A 22,657-nucleotide genomic window follows, 5' to 3' on the forward strand; every position below is an offset into this window, starting at 1 on the left:
GGAGCAGGAAACACATGTATGTTAGTCACTACCTGCATTGCATGGCCTCATTCATTTCAAATAGACTTGGCCCCCAGAGGAGAAGCAGTAACATACAATATGTGGGCATGCAGACATACATCCTTACTATGCAAGTTGAATTGTCTGTGTTGAAGGACAATCTATTTCCAGACTGAATAACCTGCAGCTCTCAGTGGTCACGTGGCCTTCCAACTAATTTCATAAAAGATGACAAGATGGTATATGCAATTCTACATTGCTGCAAACTTCACCCACTTTTAACTCCAAACCCTCCTATGCTTTGTTATGGCTGGTTGACTTATCCCATAAGTTAGTGACTCTTCATAGATACGGTTACTAGATAGAGGCTAACTCTGGGTGAATAATCCAAAGAGGCAAGAAAAGAGAAAGCACTATATCTAGAAAAACTGGAAGCTAACGAGATGAACAAGGAGAAAGACATAAAATTACTGAATCAAAGTACATAAGATTTTGTTTTCCTGCCAGAAATCAGAGGCTTGTCAGAAGCAGCAGAGATTCATATCAACAAGGCAATTCAGCCTGGGAAGACCACTCAATTTGCCTCAGTGAAATTATTAGGGAGGTTTTAAATTACTTTAGGTTTATATACATTTTGTAGATGATCTCACGGCAATAAATTACAATACTCTGGAAGTGAAAAGTTTAGAGAAATACAAAAGGTTTGCACTTTCACTCAGAACCTTTAGATGAAACGCTAAGGTAATTTCTCTATTAACGACATTGTTTCTTCAAGAATCATCCAATGTGTCAAAATAACAGCAATGACAGTCTTTATATCCCATCAATCATGGCCAAGTGATGCTGTAAGTCACTAGCAATGAAATGGCCAAATCCACATTACTTAACTATTGTCAAATGATTTTTCTAATGTCCCATTTCTAGTGTTCTCTTTAAGTCAGTGGCTTAGTAAATTTAAGCTTGTCTGAATCTGAAGCAGCCATTCTTGATTAAATTTGGAACAAATAATGACTAAGTCAGTAGTTTGAAATTCTGGTTCACAATAACCAGAAATAGAACCCATTTGCATATACTTAGCCATCAGCCTTGATTATAAGAGCAAATGAGATGGCAGGTGAAATGGCAATACATGTGTTGATGTCATCCAGGCAAAGATTAGCATACCGTTCACACAAATATGATGCTAAAACAATCACAATTAGCTTTGCCTGGGGGAAAAAATGAAATAAGCTCCAAGCTTGGAAGATACTTACTGAAATCTCTGAAGTCCTTCGGAAGAGCTTTCCCCCTCAAGCAGCCTTCCTTCATGACACTTAGGTCCATATGGACTAGAATAATGCGGGATTATTTGCTGAGCAGGGCGGATGACTCTCGCACCAGGGCCAGGAAGAAGAAGCTGCACTTGAGGTGAACGTGCCAAATGTTGATAGGGGGCTTGCCCATCTAAGCATAACAGGAAATAAAAATTCAGGCCATTGTATAAATGAGACTCCTTTCCATAGCAGGTAAATAGATGATACAGACAATTCTCGACTTATAACGGTTCATTTAGTGACCGAAGTTACAATAGCACGGAAAAAAGGACTTCTGACCATTTCTCACACATACAATTGTTGCAGCATCCTCATGGTCACGGGATCAAAATTCAGACACTTAGCAACTGACTCACATTTATGACAGTTACAGTGCCCTGCGGTCACATGATCACCTTTCGCAACCTTCTGACAAGCAAAATCAATGGGAAAGCCAGATTCACTTAACCAGGTTACTAACAACAACTGCAGGGATTCCCTTAACAAATGTGGCAAGAAAGGTTGGAAAGAGGCAAAATTCACTTAAAATGGTCTCACTTAGCAACAAACATTTGGGGCTCATTTGTGGTCGTAAGTCAGACATGTCAAACTCACATCATGTGACAACGTGCAACGCATCAGGACAGTTTTGCCATTGCCGGCAATGGGGTGGGCGCGGCTTCCATGTGACGTGTCTGGCTTGTGGGCTGGCAGTTTGACACCCCTGTCATAAGTCAAAGATGACTTGTATGGCCAAACTGGATGCATTCATTACACCAAGACATGGTTTTATTTATTCACATTTTATTGACTAAACTCCACATGCAACTCACTAAGGCTGCACACGCTTCAAAACCAATTTGGAAGAAGTGCTTGGGATTCCTGCAAGCACAGTATCCCTCTGCTATTCATTAAATTATGCACGGCATTAGATAATGGTAACATCACACTAATGTGTGATTGTTTTCTTAATTCTAGCTTATTGAATAATCTGTTGGGTGGAATCACTTGATTAAGGCTGCCATAATGAATTCATACAACATATGAAACCAAAGCCCAATAAACTACAATATTACAGGTTAATATGGCACAGACCTAGCCAGTAGGACCACCACTTTACGCAAATACAGTCAATGTATGTGTGGCAATGGAAAAACCATTTATGACTAATGAGCTTACAGGGATTCTGGCAGTACATATTACGATTGTAGTATCTTGGACGCCACTGAGCTTCTGGTGAAATATAAAGATGGGGCATCTGTGGAAATAAAGGGTATGACTGAGAGTCCATCTGTGGATATTCTCTAGACATCAGAGGCTTTGGAAGGTCGTGTAGGTTCAAAGCAGAAGTAAAGGACAAGAGAAGCTCAGCTTGTCCAATGCCCAGAGGATCCTGAGGCTGAGAATCATATCCTGCATCTTCTGTCCTTAGGTCTACTGGCACCCTATTATCGTGCTGCCAGTTTGGCGTTGCCTTTTCCTGACTTTCAGCAAGTGAATGCTGGGATATTTCAGATGAACTTCTTTGCAAATTACTAGAACTGTGCCCGATGTCAGGAGAATCAGTGGATGGTTGAGACCTCAAGAGCTGGTTTGTTTTGTGTTGAGGCAAATGATTACATTCTGAATGATCTGCGGAGTTGCTGGATGGGCCAGGAAATTGCCCACTTCTAGAATCATAGGTGTCTTGTGGAAGACTGTGGCCATCAGTTTCTAGTATGCCATTATTATAATTGACACGATCAAGGTGCTTATAGAATCCTAGCTGCCCATTCATTGGATGAGACATTTGAGATGGATAAGATCCCATAGGCATTGAGTTATTTGTAATTTCTGCAGAAGGGTCCAATGCCTCTTTCAGTAAATGTTCTGGAAATGGAGACCAGTCAATAGTTTCATCCACTTCAACTGGCATACTTCGACCCATTGCAGCACCTAAAGTGGAAAAAAATATATACAGTACAATTTTTTTTATTATTTACTCTGCATAAAAGTACTTCATATCTAATTCAGATGTGCTCCCAGCAATAAAATGGGAAATCTGAGAAATGAAAGCAACACTTCTGGAAGATAAGGTAAAGTTGGGATTGGTTGAATTTTATTACATAATTGGGAATCTTATGGAAATACTTTAAAGAGATTCCTGACTTGACAAACACCTGCCTAGGTGCCTGAAAAAATTTAGACTGCCATAGTCAGCTTTGATTGCTCTCTTTACCACAGTTCTTTTTGCTTTCCACCCAATCCTTAGGACTTAGTCAATCAGTGGAGGGAACTGAGCTGGCAAAACCTTCCCCAAAGGTTTGTGAAAGTCTAAAATTTTCTAACGCATTTGGCATAATTCACATAGACAACCATGATCTGTTTTATTGGCGCTGGTTCGGTCTGAATAAAAAGGCTTTGCAAAGTGGCGAAACAAAACACTAACCTTGTAAGGATGTCATTTCAATCTTTTGTAGGAAATCTATGGAAATAGATACCAAGTGCAAGTGGTAGCTAGAGAGTAAAAAGAAGAAAATACAAATCACAACAGAAATAAACAATTATGATCATCATTCACAGAGAAGATAGGAAAAAGATTTATTTCCATAATAATATGCTCATTTCCAAATTTCCACTCATTGAAATGGCTGAAGGAAGACATATGGGATCCCATTTAACCAATGCTTGTTTTATGCCTTATTGCTTTTGATTAATGATATCATGCTCTGAGATCTATGGATATAGATTATGTGATAAATATTTAAATAAACCAGTAGTCAACAAATAAAACACTTTTCTTCACTTTAGAGTTCTTCAGATGCTTGGGAAGCACAATAGGAAGAGGAAGGACTGTGGGGAATGTTCACTGCCTTTAATTACCTATAAAGTAATAAAGACGGGATAAGAATACAATAAATAAATAAATATTAGTCAACTCATCTTCAGTCAATGATGCTTTTGTATTTATGTCAAGGAAACATTAAAAAAATATTATCTGAGTTGTTTTGGTAGAGCTGGGCGGCACTATAGGGCGTTGCAGGTCAAAACAACTAGACACGGGAACAGCTTTTTCCCTCACGCCATCACTGCAGAACATCCAGTTCTCACAATGCTGTCTAATGTCTGACTGTATTTACTCATGTAGTATGGCCGTAGTATTATTTATCCTTCCAATTATCTTCTTTTCTCCCCCCTCTTATTGGTATTATTATGATTATTATCATTATTCTGTTGCTTTGTATGCACACTGAGAGCTTCTGCACTTTGTCAAATAAAGTATTTAATTCAATTCAATTGTATCTAAGCTTGTTGTGATGTATGGCTAAAATATTCATCATCGAGTTCCCAACTTCAAAATTACACATGCATTTTTTGATCAGAATCAGTAAGCTTCTGTGATATCATAATAATCAATGAGGTTTGAGAAGCTATGGAAGCTCCTACTTTCAGTCTTCTAAATATGAAAAAAGCAACTGCGTGATTTACACAGGACTGTATGCTGGCTGGAGAATTCTGGGAATTGAAGTCCACACATCTAAAGTTGCCAAGGTTGAGAAAGACTGCAGTAGACCAACTAGTCCCATTGCCCCCCTCACTCCCACCACACCGAAGCTGTCATTAGCGAAGGGAGGAAAACCTTCAGGCTTAGGATCCTAATAAATGGAGTATTAGTTTCTCCGTTCTGACCTGTGCAGCTCTCTGGTCCAAAAATCAATGCATTTCATTTGAGGAAGCACATGTTCTTCATGGTTAATTTTCTTGCCAAGTTTGGAAAAATAACAATGAGTTCCAGTAGAGCTGACTTGAAGTATTTCTTCAAATCTTGCTCACTCTTCAGTTGCATAAAGGGAAAAATTCAGTAATGAAATGAAACACATCCAAATTAATTTTTTTTTTACTTTTTGCAGAAGAGAAACAGCTGAGAATGATTTTAAAATAGCAAGAGTTCTACACATTTTAATATCAGTCAATTCCACAATTTCAGAAAAAAGACTTAAAATGTATTTATTTCTACAGGATAAAGATTCACCCTTCAATGAAACTTCATAAGAAATAAGTTGAATCAGAAAACTATTCTGAGTCTCTGAAGTATCAGATTAAATTTCATCCTGACCCAAACATTTGCAGCATTTAAAACATATAAAGGGGGACTTCCGCTGGCGGCGCGGCGCCGAAGACAGCCTCCCCTGGCTGCCCGCGGCTCAGCTGTTTTTTTTTTCGCCCGAAACAGCGCCGATCAGCTGTTCGGGCGAAATTGAAGCCCCCTCCTCGGGAGAAGAGGAGGGGGTGAGGCCCCAGGTAGGGGTAGAGTTCTCCGAGGCCGCCTGAGCTTTGAGCTTGGGCGGCTGAAGGATCGAACTCCCCCGAAGCCTGGGTTGCTCCCAGCTGGCCGTCGTCTCTGCTCCGAACTTCCTGGAGCAGAGCCAGGCGTCTGCGAACCATCCCTGCCTGAAGAAAGGACTATGATTTAAAGGAGCAGGCAGAGCGGTACAAGAGGAAAAGGTGAAGAGATGAAGAGGATTATTTTATTTTACTCTCAAGCTTGATGGACTATGCTTAAAACTTAAAGTGAAAGTGCGTCACAATTGTAAGTAAAAGATGGCGGCTAAACCTCCCCCTAGAATTTTTCGGAGTGCTGGAAACTCTCCGGTGCAACAACAATCATTACTGCAGGCGTTGCATTCTCCTGATGTATTGACATCGAAGGATCTTGAAAAACATACCCAGTTAATTTTGGAGTCAATGGGTGTTAAATTTGCACAGATGGAGGAGAAATTGGAGAAATTGGAGCAGAGAATGGAAGAAAGGATGGAGCAGAAACTTAGAGAGATGAAGGTAGACATTTTGTCCTCAGTGCATAAAGTAGCTAAATGTGTGGAGGTGCTGGATGATCAAGTGGAAGACTTGACTCAAAAGAATGCTATATTAGAAGCAAAAGTATTGGAAATTGAAGATTTAAAAGACAAAATGGATAGCGAACAGAGTTTGGCTCAATTTTACCAGATGCAGTTTGCTGTTAGAATTAGAGGCCTAAAAGAGAATATTAAGGAAGATTTAAAGCAGCTGGTTTCTGAGGCTTTTGAGGGGGTATTGAACCATCCAGCATCTGAAATAAAACAAGGCATGGACAAAGTGTTTCGTGTGAATTCCTGGATTGCTAAGCAGAGAAAGTTGCCTAGAGATGTGGTGGTTTATTTTGTAAAAAGGGAAATTAGAGATGAAGTTATACAAGCTGCCTATGATACTAAAGTTGTGATTGCTGGTCAAGAAGTTTTGGTTCTAAAAGAAATTCCTCCAAAGATTTTAAAGAGAAGGAAGGACTTTATATTTCTTGTGCAAGAGCTCAAGCAAAGAGATATAAGGTTCAGATGGGAGATCCCAGCTGGGTTGAGCTTCATGTATGATGGCAAAAGGTACTGTTTGGGTACTGTGAAGCAAGCGCATGATTTTTACAACAATGTTTTAAAAGCAACCCCATCAACACTTCTGGAAGCTGCAGAGGGATCTGGAGAAGGAGAACATCAAGAGGATGAAGATGGACAGATAGACGAGAAGGGTACAGGAGGAGATCAAGCTGCAACTCTTTTGGATGATCCTAGAGAACAGAGGGTGACGCGTGCTGCCTTAAAACGCTCAAAAAAGATTAAAAAATAAGACCAGTAGAAATCTATGGAACTTCCACAATATACTTATAGTCAAGTGGTAGCTGTGTTTTTAAGAGTTTTGGGATGATATCTATGGTAACAGAATGTTCAATTTGGAATTAATGGACAATTTACTACAGAGGAAGAGGAAGAAAATTTTGTGGGTTAATGCGGGTTAATTTGTGTAAGAACTATCTATTATAGCCTATTTTGGCTAGAGAGGTTAATAGGGATAGGTGCTTGTGATGTGTAAGTGAGAATATGTCTAGGTAATAGTGAATTGTGGAAGAACATAGATGGGAATGATGCTAGTTTTCTTTTATTTTAGTTCTTTATACATATTTAGTATTGTTAAGGATTGGTTTACTCTATATAAGCTAGAGAGTGATGGATTTTAGAGTTTATAATTGTTAGTATATGATTGTTTATGATTGCTTTTTAGATATATACCTTGTATTTTGCTCTGGGAAGTCGGGGGGGGGGAGGGGGGGAGGAGGGGAAGTAGAGGGGTGGGAGGCAGGGGAGGGAGGAGGGAGAGGGGGAGGGGGGGAGATAGGGGGGAGGTAGGGAGGGGAGGAGGGAGGGGGAAGGGGGGTTTTTCAAAGGAAAATTGTATTTTAAAACTTTTCAATAAAAAAAACATATAAAGGGAAAAAGCGCAAATTTCTCTTTATTATGTTGCCACTTTCTCATTTCTACTCCTTCAGTCATCTTATAATTCAACTCCTACAAAATTAAACAGAAACGAAGAATACAATAGACATACATCTATCAAGTCCACAGGTACCTAGTTCTGAAATATAGTTCAAAATGTTGGGCTTACATCTATAAGGACTGTAAAACTGCCGCATCTGAGCAAGGAAGCAATTTTATTCTCTAGTATTTAAGAACACTTATTTTAATTTTGTTTCCTTTCCTTGTCTAGAATTATCCAATTCAAGAATCTTTCTGTAGATAATCCTGAAGGCCTTCAATAAACTGAGATGCAGAAATCTCACCCTTACAAGCAAAAGGACCCAGCTGTTGAATCTGTGCATCCTGCATCTGCCCTGTCAGTATGGCTGAAGGCAGATGAAAAATTCAGGGATGGGGGAGCTGTTTCCGTTTGGCTCAAACACCAGCACATAGCAGCAGTGTACACATTTAAATGATTGCTGGATAATGAATCCAATCAGGCTGTCAAGTGGGAAAGGGGAGAGGAGTCAAATAAGATAATTTGTTTGGGTAATTTGCCCTGAACGAGTCCATATTAAGTTTTAATTCATATTCAATCATGGCCAGCATTTTGGAAGGAAGAAGAGAGAAAAAACAGAATCCCTTGTGCTCCAACTATTTCTTAAGACAATTTGAACCTCATTGAAATCTCTGTACTTTCCCTTTTAAAGGCATGTGTTGGCCTATGAAATCTCCAAAGAACAAGGCTGACTCTCTCTGCTTTTGATTAAATCTTTTCTGACAGTAGAGAAGAAGAATGCGGAGTAACACATGGCAAGCTAGGTAGATTCCAGCTTCAAAGGCCATGCTGTTAGCTGAAAGAAACGGCTAGGAAATAAAAAACAGGGAGGGGGGTAGATAGACCGTAAAGCTAGCCTGAGCATGCAACAGTACAGTCATGGAGAGAAATGCAGTTTGGTTTACATGCTTTTTCAGCAAAAGCATTCTTCCTAAATTAGGGTATGAAAAAGAGATCCACAGCCTAACTGAGACTCCCTTCTCCCTAATTCTAATTTCAACTATTGTGCCATCAATTTTGGATTTTTCAGATAAGTAGATGATAATTCTAAGGATTAAGAGAGAATAGTGGGATATAGAATTGCCTTAAAGTTGTGCCAGTCTCAGCATGGCTGGTCAGAAATAGTGCTGGAAAAATCACACTGAGGCACCACCACTAAGATAGCTCGCTCCTGATACCCACCAATTAAACATCTAATAGGGAGAGACCACTGGGGACTTATTTCCTAACTAACCCACTGTGGCTTAACTCACTTTTTCATTATAAGTGGTAAGAGAATGCACACATCACTAAAACAGGCAGTTTATTGTTTTCTATTCAGATGATATATGTAGGCATCCAGAATTTTCTTGCAGTTGGGTAACCTTAACAAATCCAACAAATAAATAAATCCTAACCATGATATATTTACGTTGTCAAAATGTCTCCACTCTCTCAAAGAGGTATGTTGCAAGTTCGTTTTTTGAGTAATATTTTGGCAACAAATCAGAGAAGAAACATAATCTGCTCTATGCCTATACTTAGGAGGGCATTTCGCGCATAAGAACGGCTTTACATATTTCTCCCCTGGTACAAGAGAAGCAGATTGGGAACAGAGCCTCCTGGAGAAAATCTATCCAAGGCCCACTAAGAATTGACACCGGCTTGATGGCACATAATCAATCAAGCTTATTTAGAAGCCAAGCCAAGCCCGTGAAAATCCAGGAGAGCCAAACCCTGGGCCTCTCAGCCTTCTTTCCGATGACAACACAGATTTATTGGCAACAGAATCACGGGGTCTGCATTTTCCGAAGGGCTCCCATGGCCTGAGATAATGGCAGAGCCCAAGGTCTCACTCCCACCTAGTCTGCTGCGGGAGTAAATCAGCAGTCAGGAAGTGAAACAGGCCCCAGCCGAGAAAAACAAGAGCAGGAGAGGAAAAAGTGGGCCAACAGCTAACAGCCAAAGAGCTAAAGGAGGGGAGCTTTTAACAACTCACCTTAGACAACCCCCTCTCCCCCCCAAAGGGGATCGGCAAGGCAGGGCAGACCACCTGGCCCCGTCTGTCCTTCCTCTTCTCCCCAGATTGTCGCCTCCCGGAGTTTTTCCGGCTTCTCTCTCCTCCTTTGCTCTGACAGGTAAGTTGCTGAACAGGCTCCGCACCAGGAAGTAGAGCTGTGTATGCAAATCGCCGAGTTGGACGCCTCTTTTTGAAAAAGTCAAAGGGCTGTCAGGGGAGGAAGTGCCATTGATAAGGCTGGAGGAGGGAGCATTTGACTGAAGAGCGGTTTTAGGCGGCGAGGTTGGGTTCCTTGGATTTTCAGCTGGAAAAGGGAAGGAGAGCGGGGCGTCCAGATTCATTTCGGCCATTGACCAGAGCCGTCTCCTGCCCGACATTTTAGAAACAGAACAGGACAAGTTAATCAGGTGATCCTTTATCCCTCTACTGCAGGGGTCTTCAAACTTGGCCCTTTTATGACTTGTGGACTTCAACTCCCAGAATTCCTCAGCCAGCAAAGCTGGCTGAGGAATTCTGGGAGTTGAAGTCCACAAGTCATAAAAGGGCCAAGTTTGAAGACCCCTGCTCTACTGTGCGACTTTTAACGATCGATATCAGGCCTTTTTTATCATCAGGATCTGACAGGAGTTAACATTGGTAATATACACTGACGGGCATTTTTTGGCAATGTTGCAGCCCGCCCTCGTCAAAAAACAACAACAACAGAAAAACGCCATCCAAAATCAGAGGTCCGAAGGATTTGTTGCGGCATATGACCTAATGACTGCATAAGTTACAAGAATCTGAAACACTCGGGCTTCTCTAACGGAAGCTAACCAGACGCGGGTTGCAAAAATTGGCACTGATCGGAGCGTGCAGCAAAGAGATTCAGAAAACGACACTGCCATCTAGTAGTCATCTGGATGTTTGCAGCCTGGATCCAATAGCCTTACTACTAAATCTATTTTTTTTTTTTTAAAAATGTCTAAACTCTAAAACATAAAATAACAACGTTCTCCCACCCCCACGGCTTGTTTAAAGCCGTGTTTCTCAAACTTTCCAACTCTTAAGACCCGTGGAATGCTGGGAATTGGCCTACACGTCTTAAAGTTGCTAAGTCTGAGAAACGCTGCTTTAAAGGAAGAGGTGTCAACCTTTTGGCAGCCAGGAGTAGCGGAAAGACAGTGTGATGTGCTTAAGGTGTGGAAGTGAAAACAGGGATCCCCATATCTCTCTCTCTCTCTCTCTCTCTCTCTCTCTCTCTCTCTCTCTCTCTCTCTCTCTCTCTCTCTCTCTCTCTTGCCTGACCTTTCTTCCAAACTTGATGCTGTGGAGAAAAATAGGTCTTGCATGGTGCTAAGATATAAACACAGGTACCATAAAAAAATATAGGAGAGGTGTTTGACAGCAATCTGTCAGTGACTAGACAGTACTAGAAGCCATGATGTTCTGATTTTTCCCACTGCATGCTTTTTTAAAGAATGGGACCGTTTATTTTATTCTATTACTTATGTTATTCATGTTTTAAAATTGTCCTTCATGCCCCTGTGTGAATCATTAGTCAGGCCTCAGTGAAGAAAAAAAAAGGAAAAGAAATAGACACTGCAAACTCAAGATTATATGAAAGCAGATTAGGAGGGTATATGTTCTGAAAAGAAAAAGCAGGATGGCTACATATGTCTAAATGTTTTGGAAGCCTGACTGAACTACCACTTCAGTACTATGTACCAGCAAGACGTAACCATGGTGTTTATGTATTTTGGTTATTGACATCTCTACTATAATTTCAGTAATCCTCGACAATTGAGAGCAACATTTATGTTGCTAAGCAAGACATTTATCATTTGACTATGAGCCATCAGTGTGCAGCAGCAACCAAAAAAGCTAATACAATCCTGGATTGTATAAACAGAGGCATAGAATCAAAAACACGTGAAGTATTAGTACCGCTTTATAAAACCCTGGTAAGACTACACCTGGAATACTGCACCTAATTTTGGTCACCATATGACAAAAAAGATGTTGAGAGTTTGGAAAAAATCCAGAGAAGAACGGCTGCGGAACTTGGGTTTGGCTAGTGAAAGAAAAGAAGAAATAGGGGAGACATGATAACAGTATTCCAGTATTTGAGGGGCTGCCACAAAGAAGAGGGGTCACGTTATTCACCAAAGCACCAGAGGGCAGGATAAAAAACAATGGTTGGAAACTGAACAAAGAGAGAAGCAACCTAGAATTAAGGAGAAACTTCCTGACAATGAGGACAATCAACCAGTGGAACAGCTTGCCTCCAGAAATTATGGGTGCTCCATCAGTGGAGGTTTTTAAGAGATTAAACCAGACATGTCAAACTCACGATGTCATGTGACGTCGCGCAACGTATCGGAGCTTTTTTCCCATTGCCGGCAATGGGGTGGGCGCGGTTTTGTTGTGATGCATCCGGCTCGCGGGCCGGCAGTTTGACACCCCTGGATTAGACAGTCACTTGTCTGAGAAGGTATAGGTTCTCCTGCTTGAGCAGAGGCTGGACTAGAAGACCTCCAAGGTCTCTTCCAGTTCTGTTCTATTCTGTTCTATTTTATTTTGGGTTAAAAGGTAAAGGTAAAGTTTCCCCCGCACATGCGTGCTAGTCGTTTCCGACTCTAGGGGCCGGTGCTCATCTCTATTTCAAAGCCGAAGAGCCAGCGCTTGTCTGAGGACGTCTCCGTGGACATGTGGCCGGCATGACTAGACGCCAAAGGCGCACGGAACGCTGTTACCTTCCCACCGTAGTGGTCCCTATTTTTCTACTTGCATTTTTACGTGCTTTCAAACTGCTAGGTTGTGTTGTGATTCAGGGTCAGCCTGTGGGTTCGGCAGTTGGGTCGGACGACTCAGAGGAGGAGGGGGGTGTTGAAGACCTTGCTGAGGGGGTTGAAGATCTTGCTGATGATAGCCCTCAGGCAGGCCCCTCCCACTTGGTCACCATGGAGACCCAGCTGTGTGAGCCTGACAGTGTGGATGAAGATGACCCACAGCTGGCCCTGTTCAAGGACGCCCGACGCAGGAGGCAGTCAAGTAGGAGTAAACAGAGGAAGGCTGTGGGGCTTCTCGGAAGGAGGCAGAGAGAGGCCACGCCCTGAACTCTTTATAAAGGAAATGTGTGGGGAGGGCTGGTTTGCTGAAAGCAACCGCTCAGATAGTGTTTCAAAGCTCCTGTATCTTGGTTCGTGGCTGGTACAGAACAGGTTGGCAGAAGCTGGGACGAGTAACAGGCGCTCACTCTGTTACGCAACACTCGGGATTCAACCTGCCAAACTGCCGACCATCTAATCGACAAGCTCAGCGTCCTAACCCACTGAGCCACCACATCCCTTTATTTTGGGTTAGGATGTGCTATTTCCAGCCAATTATACCACCTAAATTACATGTTGTTCCTAAACTACCTTGGCAATACTAATCCAAATAATGTTTGTGGCAAACAATTTCCATTCATCTCAGTGAGCCTCCGGCCTCAAGTAAAGATTTTACTGATAAGGCTGAAATAATGGTCTTTTCTATAGAAGTAGTGCTTAGGAATTTTTAAAAAGTATATATGGTAATTTCTTTACAGTTTGACTACAAATAAAATGACAACACCCACCCAACCCCCCAGCCCCTTTTATATGTTTCTAGAAAAGCTAAATCATCCTTTCAAGGGGTAACACCCCCTCCCCCACGTTTGTTACACTCCAAGATACAAACAAAAGAATGAACGCAATCCGTTGATTTATAAGCAACTTCCAATTAATTCTCTCTTAATAATAAAAACCTCTCTTGCTATTTATTAAAGTTTTCCCCACAGCAATACATATCTCTTTAATTAAGATCAGCAATGAAATAACGCTTTCCTTATTCCCTGTTGCTTTCAATTAGTCATTCATTGATCATTATCCCAAAAACACATGACAATTTATAGAAGAACAAACATCGGATAGATTGCTTAGAAATTATGCTTCTGGAGGTATAATGGGGAAGGAAGTAATAGGGGAAGTATTGCAAGGAAAAACTACCTGCTTCATACAGTAGTGAGACAAAACTATAGCAGCATTTAATATCAGATTAGATTTTACCCAATGAGACATGCCTTGATTTTATAGAAAAGCGAGCTTCTTTGAACAGATCCCTTTTTTTGAATTGGGAGTCACTGGCATGAAGGATGGTAAAGAATGAGATGCTTTTTACATCAAGGGTCCCCAACCCCTGGTCTGCGGAGCAGTACCGGTCCGTAGCATGCCAGCAACTAGGCCACACAAACAAGCAAAGCCCCATCCACAGGATGCAGTCAGCACACAAAACCACGCCTCTTCCGGTTCATGGAAAGACCTCTCTCCATGTAACCGGTCCCTGATGCCCCAAACACTGGGGACTTCTGCTTTACATGGGAATAATGCTGTCCCTTCTGAAGCTCCAGTCAACATTTTTCATGGGAATTAACCTGGAATTTCTCATGTTTGACTACAGAAATGTGCTGTTCTTACAAATAGGAGAGTGTGTATTTAGTCCCCTTTCATAAGAAGCCTTGGTGGAGCAGTGGGCTAATGCCTCCTTAAGTATCACCAGCTGCCTACAATTAGTGCAGGTTCGAGTCCCACCAGGCTCAAGGTTGACTCAGCCTTCCATCCTTCCGAGGTAGGTAAAATGAGGACCCAGACTGTTGGGGGCAATTAAGCTGACTTTGTAATAATGCCGCTTGGGGTGTGTGTGAAAGCCCTAATAAGCAGGCATATACATAGAATGAAGGCTACTGCTAAGCTTGTAAGCCGCCCTGAGTCTTCAGAGAAGGGCGGGATATAAATGGAATAAAAAAATAATAATAATAATGAGAAAATGAATTTCAAAATATTTCTTATTTATTTATTGAATTTATTCGCTACCCATTTCATAATGAAATGATTCTGGGTGGCTTCCAGGATTAAAACACTAAAACCCTAACAAAGAATGCATATATTATTTTATGTTGGACAATTCAGACAGATGAAAAACTTCTTTCCTTAACTGCAGTTGAAACCAATTGGAGCTGCATTCAACAATGGACAAAGGTCACAGAGTAAGCAGAATCACAGGTGTGATTCTTCCCTTTGCACAGTACACAGTGGCTATGTTGCCATGACTTACCGAGGGCAAAAGAGCCAATCACATTTTAGTGTATTATGTGGTGCAAACCTAGCCTGAATGGTTAGACCATTGTTCAGTGAGTTGTACAAGTAATTGTGCTGAGTAAACTTAATTAAGTTAATCCTGAGTAAGCATACTAAAAGGACACGGATAAAAAGAAAAAAGATATCATGGCATACTACTTCTCCTGCTTCTGCAAGGTTCTTTTCATCTGTTTTGCGGGGTGGTGGTGGGTTAAACTGCTTTTTTAAAAATAAAACAGAACAAAGGGGAAAAAACCTGCTCTTCAGCTATTAGACAGCACGTCAGTTTGGGAGAAGACTGATGGACTGATTTCTGGTCTGAGACTTCTTTGAGTAGAATGTGATGAATAGTCTGGATCTTCCTTGCTTCCCATCTAAAGGAGCTACTCTTGTTTCCAAGGAGATCTGTCTCTCATTTTTGCTCTACACTTACTTGTGTACTCAAGGGTTGCAAGAAACAACTCATGGCTTGCTTTCTCTAAGAAGCTTTGTAAAAAGGTGTAGTAGAAACAAAAATACTAAAATAAAGCAATGGAGAAACGATTGGTGACAATGACAGAATTTGCTAAGATCACAAAACTGATGTGTTGGATTAGAGAAAGGACAAATGTCAATGATTGGAAATGGTTTATGGACTTTTTGCTGAAAATGGAAAAACGAGAACTTGTGTTTTATGGGTTTGATGGTTAGAAAGGGTAGACAATAAAGGAGAATATTTGTAGCTGTTGAAATGAGGGGTCCTTGGGACTCTCTGAGCTTGGTTGTTTTTTTGCAGATGTTTCATTACCTAAACTAGGTAATATTATCATGCTAATAGGGAGTGGGGTTTGCTCTCAGTTTATAGTCTAGTGCAGAGCTCCCCAACCTTTTGAGCACCAGGGACCTGTTCCATGGAGAGAGGTTTTTATGCGGATCAGTGGGGGCGTGGTTTCATGTACTGCCTGCATCCCGCAGATGGGGCTTTGCTTTTTTGCGTGGAATGGTTTCTGGCATGCCATGGCCCGGTACCAGTCCACGGCCCGGGGGTTGGGGACTCCTGTTCTAGTGGCTTGCCCTGTCAGTGTTGGTGGGCGAGGTTTTGGTGGTTCTTAATTGGGCTGTTTATTGTTAAGTTTTTTGGCAGTTCCTTAATCGGGGTATTGTTTACTTCTTGATTGTTGGTCCAATGTTGATTGTTATGTTAATCTATACTCATCTGGGTGTTGATTGCTGGTGGGGAGGTGTTTTGGTCTTTTGTTCCTATATTTGTCTTGTTATCTTTTTTATATAGCATATATATGTCTATGTTTCTATTGATGGCTTCTTTGTCTGAGTTCCAGACTTCCAGAAATTCTCTAGTATTTTTGGACTTGGCTTGGTCCAGGATGATCATGGTTTCCCAGTTGAAACTATGGTTAAGTCTGTCCTTATATTGTGAAATTAAAGAGTTTTCATCATGTCTTCTGATTACTAGTTGGTGTTCATGGATGCATTCTGCTAATCTTCTGCCTGGTCTTCTGCCTACATAGTGACTATTGCAGTCTTCACACTATTCAGATTGCCCTCAAGTTACAACCATTCATTTAGTGACTGAAGTTACAATGGCACTGAAAAAAGTGACTTATGACCGTTTTTGACACCTGCGACCTTTGTGGCATTCCCATAGAAACATGATCAAAATCTAGATCACCAAACCATATTCTACTACTATCTTATGCACATCTCTCTAAAATCCAACTGAGTTGAATGTGACTGGCTTCTGGAAAATATATGCAAGATTTAAGCTACCTCTCCCTCCACTTTTATAAACTAGTGTGTGTGAGACCAAATGAAAAAATAATAGGTCAAGAAGAAAAAAATATAAGGAAACAAAGCTCAAATAATTGTAAGCCATCTTGGAACCTGTACACTTTCTTGAGTAAAAAGGAGAGAGTACACACCCTTTATGTCTTGCATATCACACAATCCATCTATCCAACATCCACAGGGACAGAGTAAATATCTGGGAGCTGAGCACAAAAACATGTGGAGGCCTTTGCATGAGCTGAAACCACACAGCTTGCAGTTCTCTTGCACCGACACACAAAGCACTTTCCCTGTAGACATTTATGGTGTAAACACAGACATCCAGAAGAATGGCTCCGTGACCCTTGGGAGACTCCCTGCTCTGTTCCACACGCCCATCCCTGGATTATAATATAATTGGGTAAAAAATAGGGTGGGAATACTAAGAAATTATTCTAGGGACAGAGGAGAAATTGCTGAGTGGTTTCATGAGCATGCAGGAGAGAAAAATAATTGTCTTAAGAACCAGCATTTTGTTCTTAAAATCTCTATGTTAAAAGGATTTGCACTTTGTAGTATCTACTTCATTCTGTTTGTAGTCTTGTTTAACAATGATGATTGTGTTTTTTCCCCTCCTCATTCATAAACATTCACATAGCTTCCTTGCTCTTATTATTTGTTTGTCTTCCCGTGAAAGGTTGATACAGATGAACGATACTTTTTTGTCTGGTAGGCTAGGAGTCCTTCCATCTGGAAACACCTTTGTTGCCAACTCTAAGGTGAGACTACACAGTGTGACAAGATGTGATTTCAATATTGCACATGAAATAAATGGAATGCTCTGCATATCAAATGGAGGCATCATAAGCACTTTCATTGCACCGGGTTCTGTCTTCCTCTACATGTGACAGTGTGGTTTTGTGCAAATGGAACCTTTCTTTGCATCATGTTGAAGCAGGAAGAAGCCAGGAACTAGCCTTACAGCAGTAGGAAGGTGGGTTCTGGCCCAATGGAAAAAAAAAGGCAATGACATCAGTGCCTGATAAGCATGAGGTTTAATTTGCTTCCTGTGCAGAACTAAAAGCTACATTTGATGATGGCTTCTGATGATCTTGCAGTTATAATCTGTTTGCTTTAATTTTCCCAAGGCACTGTGCTACAATTAATTTTGGGGCCTGAGATTTTCCTCGAAGAAAAGGCAGGTCACCATCTCCCAGGCTGTCTTAAAACCAATCATGTCTTGCTAATGACTATTATTGAGTGTCTCCAGGCATGAGGATAATAGGCGAGTACTGGAGTGTTGAGATGTGCAAAAATGTTTTAAAATGCAAAACACTTTGAGCTTGGACTGAGCTGTTTTGTGGAACAGACCATTTCAGATGTGAAAGAATATTCAGAACTAGAGAGACGTGGATTTAGATCTCTGCCACTGACGTGATAAAGACAGGTGGGAGGCTGTATCCCAGTCTTTCAGGCAAAGTTTAATGGCAAGAATAAAAACCAGGCCCATCTCTAGTTTAGAGAAAAAGCAGTTTCTGGGTTGTTTGCTTCCTCTTCCATGCCAGAAAGATCACTCAGCCTCCCCTCATGCACACAAACACACTAGCTAGCCAGTTGCTATGGGAACCAATACAGACTTACTCCCCCTATCCTCCCTTGGCAGCTCCCCAGAGTCACCAGTCTTGCCATGCAGTCAGTTGGAGGTGGAGAGTCCCCCCTCCCTTCCTGTTGAATGATGACCTGAGCTGGACAGTACATCATGGTGGGAAGGACAGAATCTTCTTAGTTCTGAGCCCAGTTCCTATTGATAGTTGGGGGAGATTACAGGTATGAGGCTTGTGTGGGAATTTTCAATGAAACTGCTGGTCATCTGTTGTGAACTCTCGGGGTAAGCATTCCAAACAATTCCTCCTGGCTCCATTATCCAAAGTGCATTCCACTTCTTTGTTCACCAATATAAGAAGGGGAAGGGAAGGAACAGTTTTCAAAAGTAAGGAGCAGGGGGGGGGGCTGTCATAAACCAGCAAGGCACAATGGAAGACCAGATGAATCTTAACAAGAGTAGACAATTGCAAACAAAAGACACAGGATTAATTTGCTGGGTAACTGGAAAGGAACCAATACATTTTTGAGTCCAGCTTTTTAGATGAGCAGGCAGAAAGTAAACATTTAATGGAAAGCCACGTCAAATTCCCCCAAAGCAATCTTGCCCGTGTGCTTATGTAATCTGTTTGTATGTAGCCTCTGCTAAATCTGACCAGTGAAAGGATTGGAGAATCCTGTTTTTCCTGCAGAAAGTCTGAGGCTAAAGGAACTTCAGATGCTGGCATTCTGAAAGGTGAGATGGGAGGTGGAAGTGGTGGTAGCCATAGACCGCCTGAGAGAGAGACATGCCTATGGAGAAAGGTACTGAGATGTGATATACGAATTCTGCAAGCAACAATTCAGTCCAATTGTCTTGCTGATAAAGACCTAGCATTTCAAGTAACTGTTCTAGCAATTGGTTTTACCCTCTCTATTAATGGACTTAGCATTTTAAGTAGCTGTTCTAACAATTGGTTTATCCTCTCTGTTTTCCCATTAGAGGCCCATTAGAGGATGGATCACAAATGAATTTGAATGTCTAATCGCTGGAACAGGGCTTTCCAAAACTGAATGTACTGTAAATTGAGAGCTGTAATCTGGGATCACATAATTGACTAGGCCCCTGTACATAAAAATGACCAAACAAATGTTGTGCGGTTTGCTAGGCTGATGGAAAGCCCTTGCAGGTAATAAAAATGAGCTTATCTTGATAAACAAATTGTCTACCATAAAAAATGGTAGCATTTTTTAGTTAGTAGAAAAGAGCCGTGGTAGTACAGTGGTTAGAATGCAAAATTGCAAGCTAACTCCGCCGACTGCCAGCAGTTCAATCCTGACCGACTCAAGATTGACTCAGCCTTCCATCCTTCCGAAGTCAATAAAATGAGAACCCAGATTGTTGGGGGCAACAGGCTGACTCTGTAATCCACTTAGAGAGGGCTGTAAAGCACTATGAATCGATATATGAGTCTAAGTGCTATTGCTATTATACTGTACTGTACATGAGAAAGATTAGCAATAAAACCCATTGAAACAGAATCCTATACTCCCAGTAGGTAAGGGAGGAACTAAGGTAAATTGGCCAGAGCTTCAGAAATATTCTAACTCAGTCATCAATTTTTTTTACCACTTTATGGGAAAACATTTTAGCTATTCAATTCACAATTAAAGCCACACTGTCACTTCTTTTCATGTTTTCCACTCTACATGATCAGATCACCTGAACAGAATAACAGAGTTGGAAGGGGCCCTGGAGGTATTCTAGTCCAACCCTCTGCTCAAGCAGGAAACCCTAAACCATTTCAGACAAGTTTTTCAAAACCTCCAGTGATGCAACATCTTCTTCCCAATCCACCAGTTCTGTTCATTTGCACAATGCGTTCAATTTGAAGAACTTGTCCACCATTCATTTCTACAAGCACAGCTTTCTCTACCAATTGTGTGGACAATTTATATTCTTGCACTGGGGATTCACGAATGAAGCTGGCTATTGCACCTGGATGTAAGGGAAATGAGAATTGAGACTGCACAAAATATGAAAGGGATAATAAAATACACTTGCCTGCTGTCAGCTGCCAAAGCTCTTCTTGTCTGAGATCAAACTTGCTGAGTTCTTGGGAGCGAGCCCTGTAAACATTTCAAAAGATGAGCTCAGGCACTTGTTTGCTATGTGGCCTGCAGGTCCACAAGTGTGGCACTTAGCAACTGAGGCCTATACCTTAATGGGGCAAACCTTAACTAGGTGTCCTGGTGCTCAAATATAGAAATGCAAACCAAGATCTTTCCTCTTCTGTTTTTCTACTATGGATAGAATCTAACTGTTCCTATTGTATGGATTGTCCAGCCCTCCTCTCGAAGGCTATGGGGAGGAAGAGGTGAATAGATCCATAAAGGTTCTTACCCTTTTCCCCCTGTGCCTTGTCTCCTCCATTCACCCATTAATTAACACACAATTTTGGAACAATTGGTCCAAATTCTCTGGTGTGCCTTGATTCACTAATCCATTCCTGAGTTGTTCATAAGTTCTTCTTGGAACTGATCAATTAGAGCAAGGTCATTCCACCACATATCCCTGACATACGATTGCAAATCTGATAGAGTCTCAAACTCTGTGGTTGCCCTGTTTCATCATCTTTCATCTCTTCATTTCCTGTTGCTGTCCTGAGTTGTTAAATGCAGCTATAAATTTTTGCATGCAGTTCATACTTATTCAATAACAGATCCATGCCTTCAATGAGGGACATAGTTCATTTGGCTGAGGCCACTTTGAGGATGTTCAGAACAAAGGTTATTCTGGATGATCTCTAAAAAAATATGCTTGGCTAACATGGCCTAAACAATTTACAATGAGTTGTGAAAGTCAGAAACTGGTCCTGGGTTCTCCCAACGTCTCCAGAAAACTCTCGAGGGTGAAGAAATACCACTTAGGCTGCAGTTGTTGAGCTGCTTCTGGTTGTGTATCCCAAATGCAGAATTACTTGTATCATGATTCAAAATGCTTCAGCAAATTCTTCTGCAAACTTGAGTTCCTTAAGGATTGACTGCCATCTCCATAATCAAAGACAAGGGCTGATGTTTCTCTGAATAAAGAATAGGAGGCTTTCAAAACAGGTATCAGTTCTTTGATGTAGGCCAGGAAGCAGACACCACAGGACTACTGAAACTCTTCTCTACTTTTGGAGGCTACAACAACAGACTCATGGAAGCCTGACTTAAGTTTAATTCTGCATCCTCTTATTCTAAAAAGAATCAAGGTAGGAATGTCTTGAGAGTTTCTCATCCCTTCTTCCTTTCCAAGACTAAGCAGAGCTTACAATTTTTGCATTCCTTCAAGATTAGTTCTGTATTCCTCCACAAAGTGCAGTTAAAGGTTTCTTCCTGGATTTTCTTAATCAAGGTTTGGTATCAAAGTCCCAACAGGACTGTTTTCCTTAGCTGGATTTAACCTCTCCAGTTTACTTATCCTGGTGAATTTTTTTTGGTTTCTACTTCTGTGAAATGAGGGAGCTTGAGGCTCACAAATGTCCCCTCTAAGGAACAGCCTCCTGCTGGAAATAAGATTGGCTCCCACGTTAGTGATGTTTTTTAAGCTTCTACAACCTGAATTGTTTCTCATTGCCTCAGGGGGATAAGAAGATGCTTTGGTTTATGATGCCATTCTTCCTTGATTTATTTCAATCTTACAGTATGAATATTTTATTATAATGATACAATATTGTTTATTGCCATGTGGTCTGTATGCAGTGGCATGTAAATATCTAATAAATAAATAATAATTCCATTTGTCAAAGGTTATATACACACCCACAGTGATGATCTGATTTTTAATACCACCAACAAAATGCACCAGTATGATCACGTTAGATTGTGCTAGTTCATTGCTGTAGTTATTAGCTGAAAATTAATTCACAATAGATTGTCCCATGTTGACAATGAATGAAAAATGATACCTTTGTCACTATTAAAAATGGTTTAATAGGCAAAAGAAGATCTTACAGGGAACACAGAGCTAGAAATTGAATACTGATCTACAGTATGTGAAATAGTGCAGCACTACATATATGTCGAGAACCAATTTGGTATAATGGTTAAGGCACCAGGAGACTGTGGATTCTAGTCCAGCCTTACACGCAAAACCAGCTGGGGCACCTTCAGCCAGCCACTCTCTCTCAGCCCTAGGAAAAAGGCAAGGGCAAACTACTTCCAAAATCTTGCCAAGAAAACTGCAGGAACTTGTCCAGTCACCAGGAGTCAAGACTGGCTTAAAGACAAAGACACTTCTATAGATCTTATCAAAGAACTCCCCCTTTCTGTATTTGAAATCACTAAGGCTAAGAATATTTTTTGTTTAGGTAATCAGATAAAATCTTAACATTTAATGAAAAGCTAGCTCTTAGAAATCACACCAAATGGATCTACATGCCTTCAGTTTCATCACAAAGTAGACTGCAGGTATTTCTGATTGCTTTTAAGGGTGGTTCAGAGACTGCCTGACGTTTGACATTCCTTTGTTTCCCCCCCCC

The 22,657-nt window shown here is 41.1% G+C and overlaps 1 protein-coding gene across 4 annotated transcripts in view; it reads right to left on the bottom strand.

The window, feature by feature from the left end:
• The window catches only part of TRAF3IP2 (TRAF3 interacting protein 2), a 45,197-nt gene extending 35,444 nt beyond the window's left edge, over positions 1 to 9,753 (bottom strand). Inside the window, exons 1-5 of one of the 4 annotated variants that reach the window (XM_081346663.1) lie at positions 9,631 to 9,743; positions 4,962 to 5,106; positions 3,721 to 3,788; positions 2,472 to 3,227; positions 1,254 to 1,443 (exon numbers count right to left, since the gene is read on the bottom strand). In XM_081346663.1, coding sequence (XP_081202789.1) covers positions 1,254 to 1,443; positions 2,472 to 3,227; positions 3,721 to 3,788; positions 4,962 to 4,999 — 1,052 coding nt within the window. In that variant the 5' untranslated portion in view covers positions 5,000 to 5,106; positions 9,631 to 9,743. Of the gene's footprint in view, positions 1 to 1,253; positions 1,444 to 2,471; positions 3,228 to 3,720; positions 3,789 to 4,961; positions 5,107 to 9,630 lie in introns of all 4 variants that reach the window. The other 3 variants (XM_081346664.1, XM_081346665.1, XM_081346666.1) reach the window with 3 other exon arrangements.
• Positions 9,754 to 22,657: the final 12,904 nt, after the last annotated feature.

The sequence above is a fragment of the Vipera berus genome, assembly GCF_964194415.1.
Source record: "Vipera berus genome assembly, chromosome: 1".
NCBI lineage: Eukaryota > Metazoa > Chordata > Lepidosauria > Squamata > Viperidae > Vipera > Vipera berus.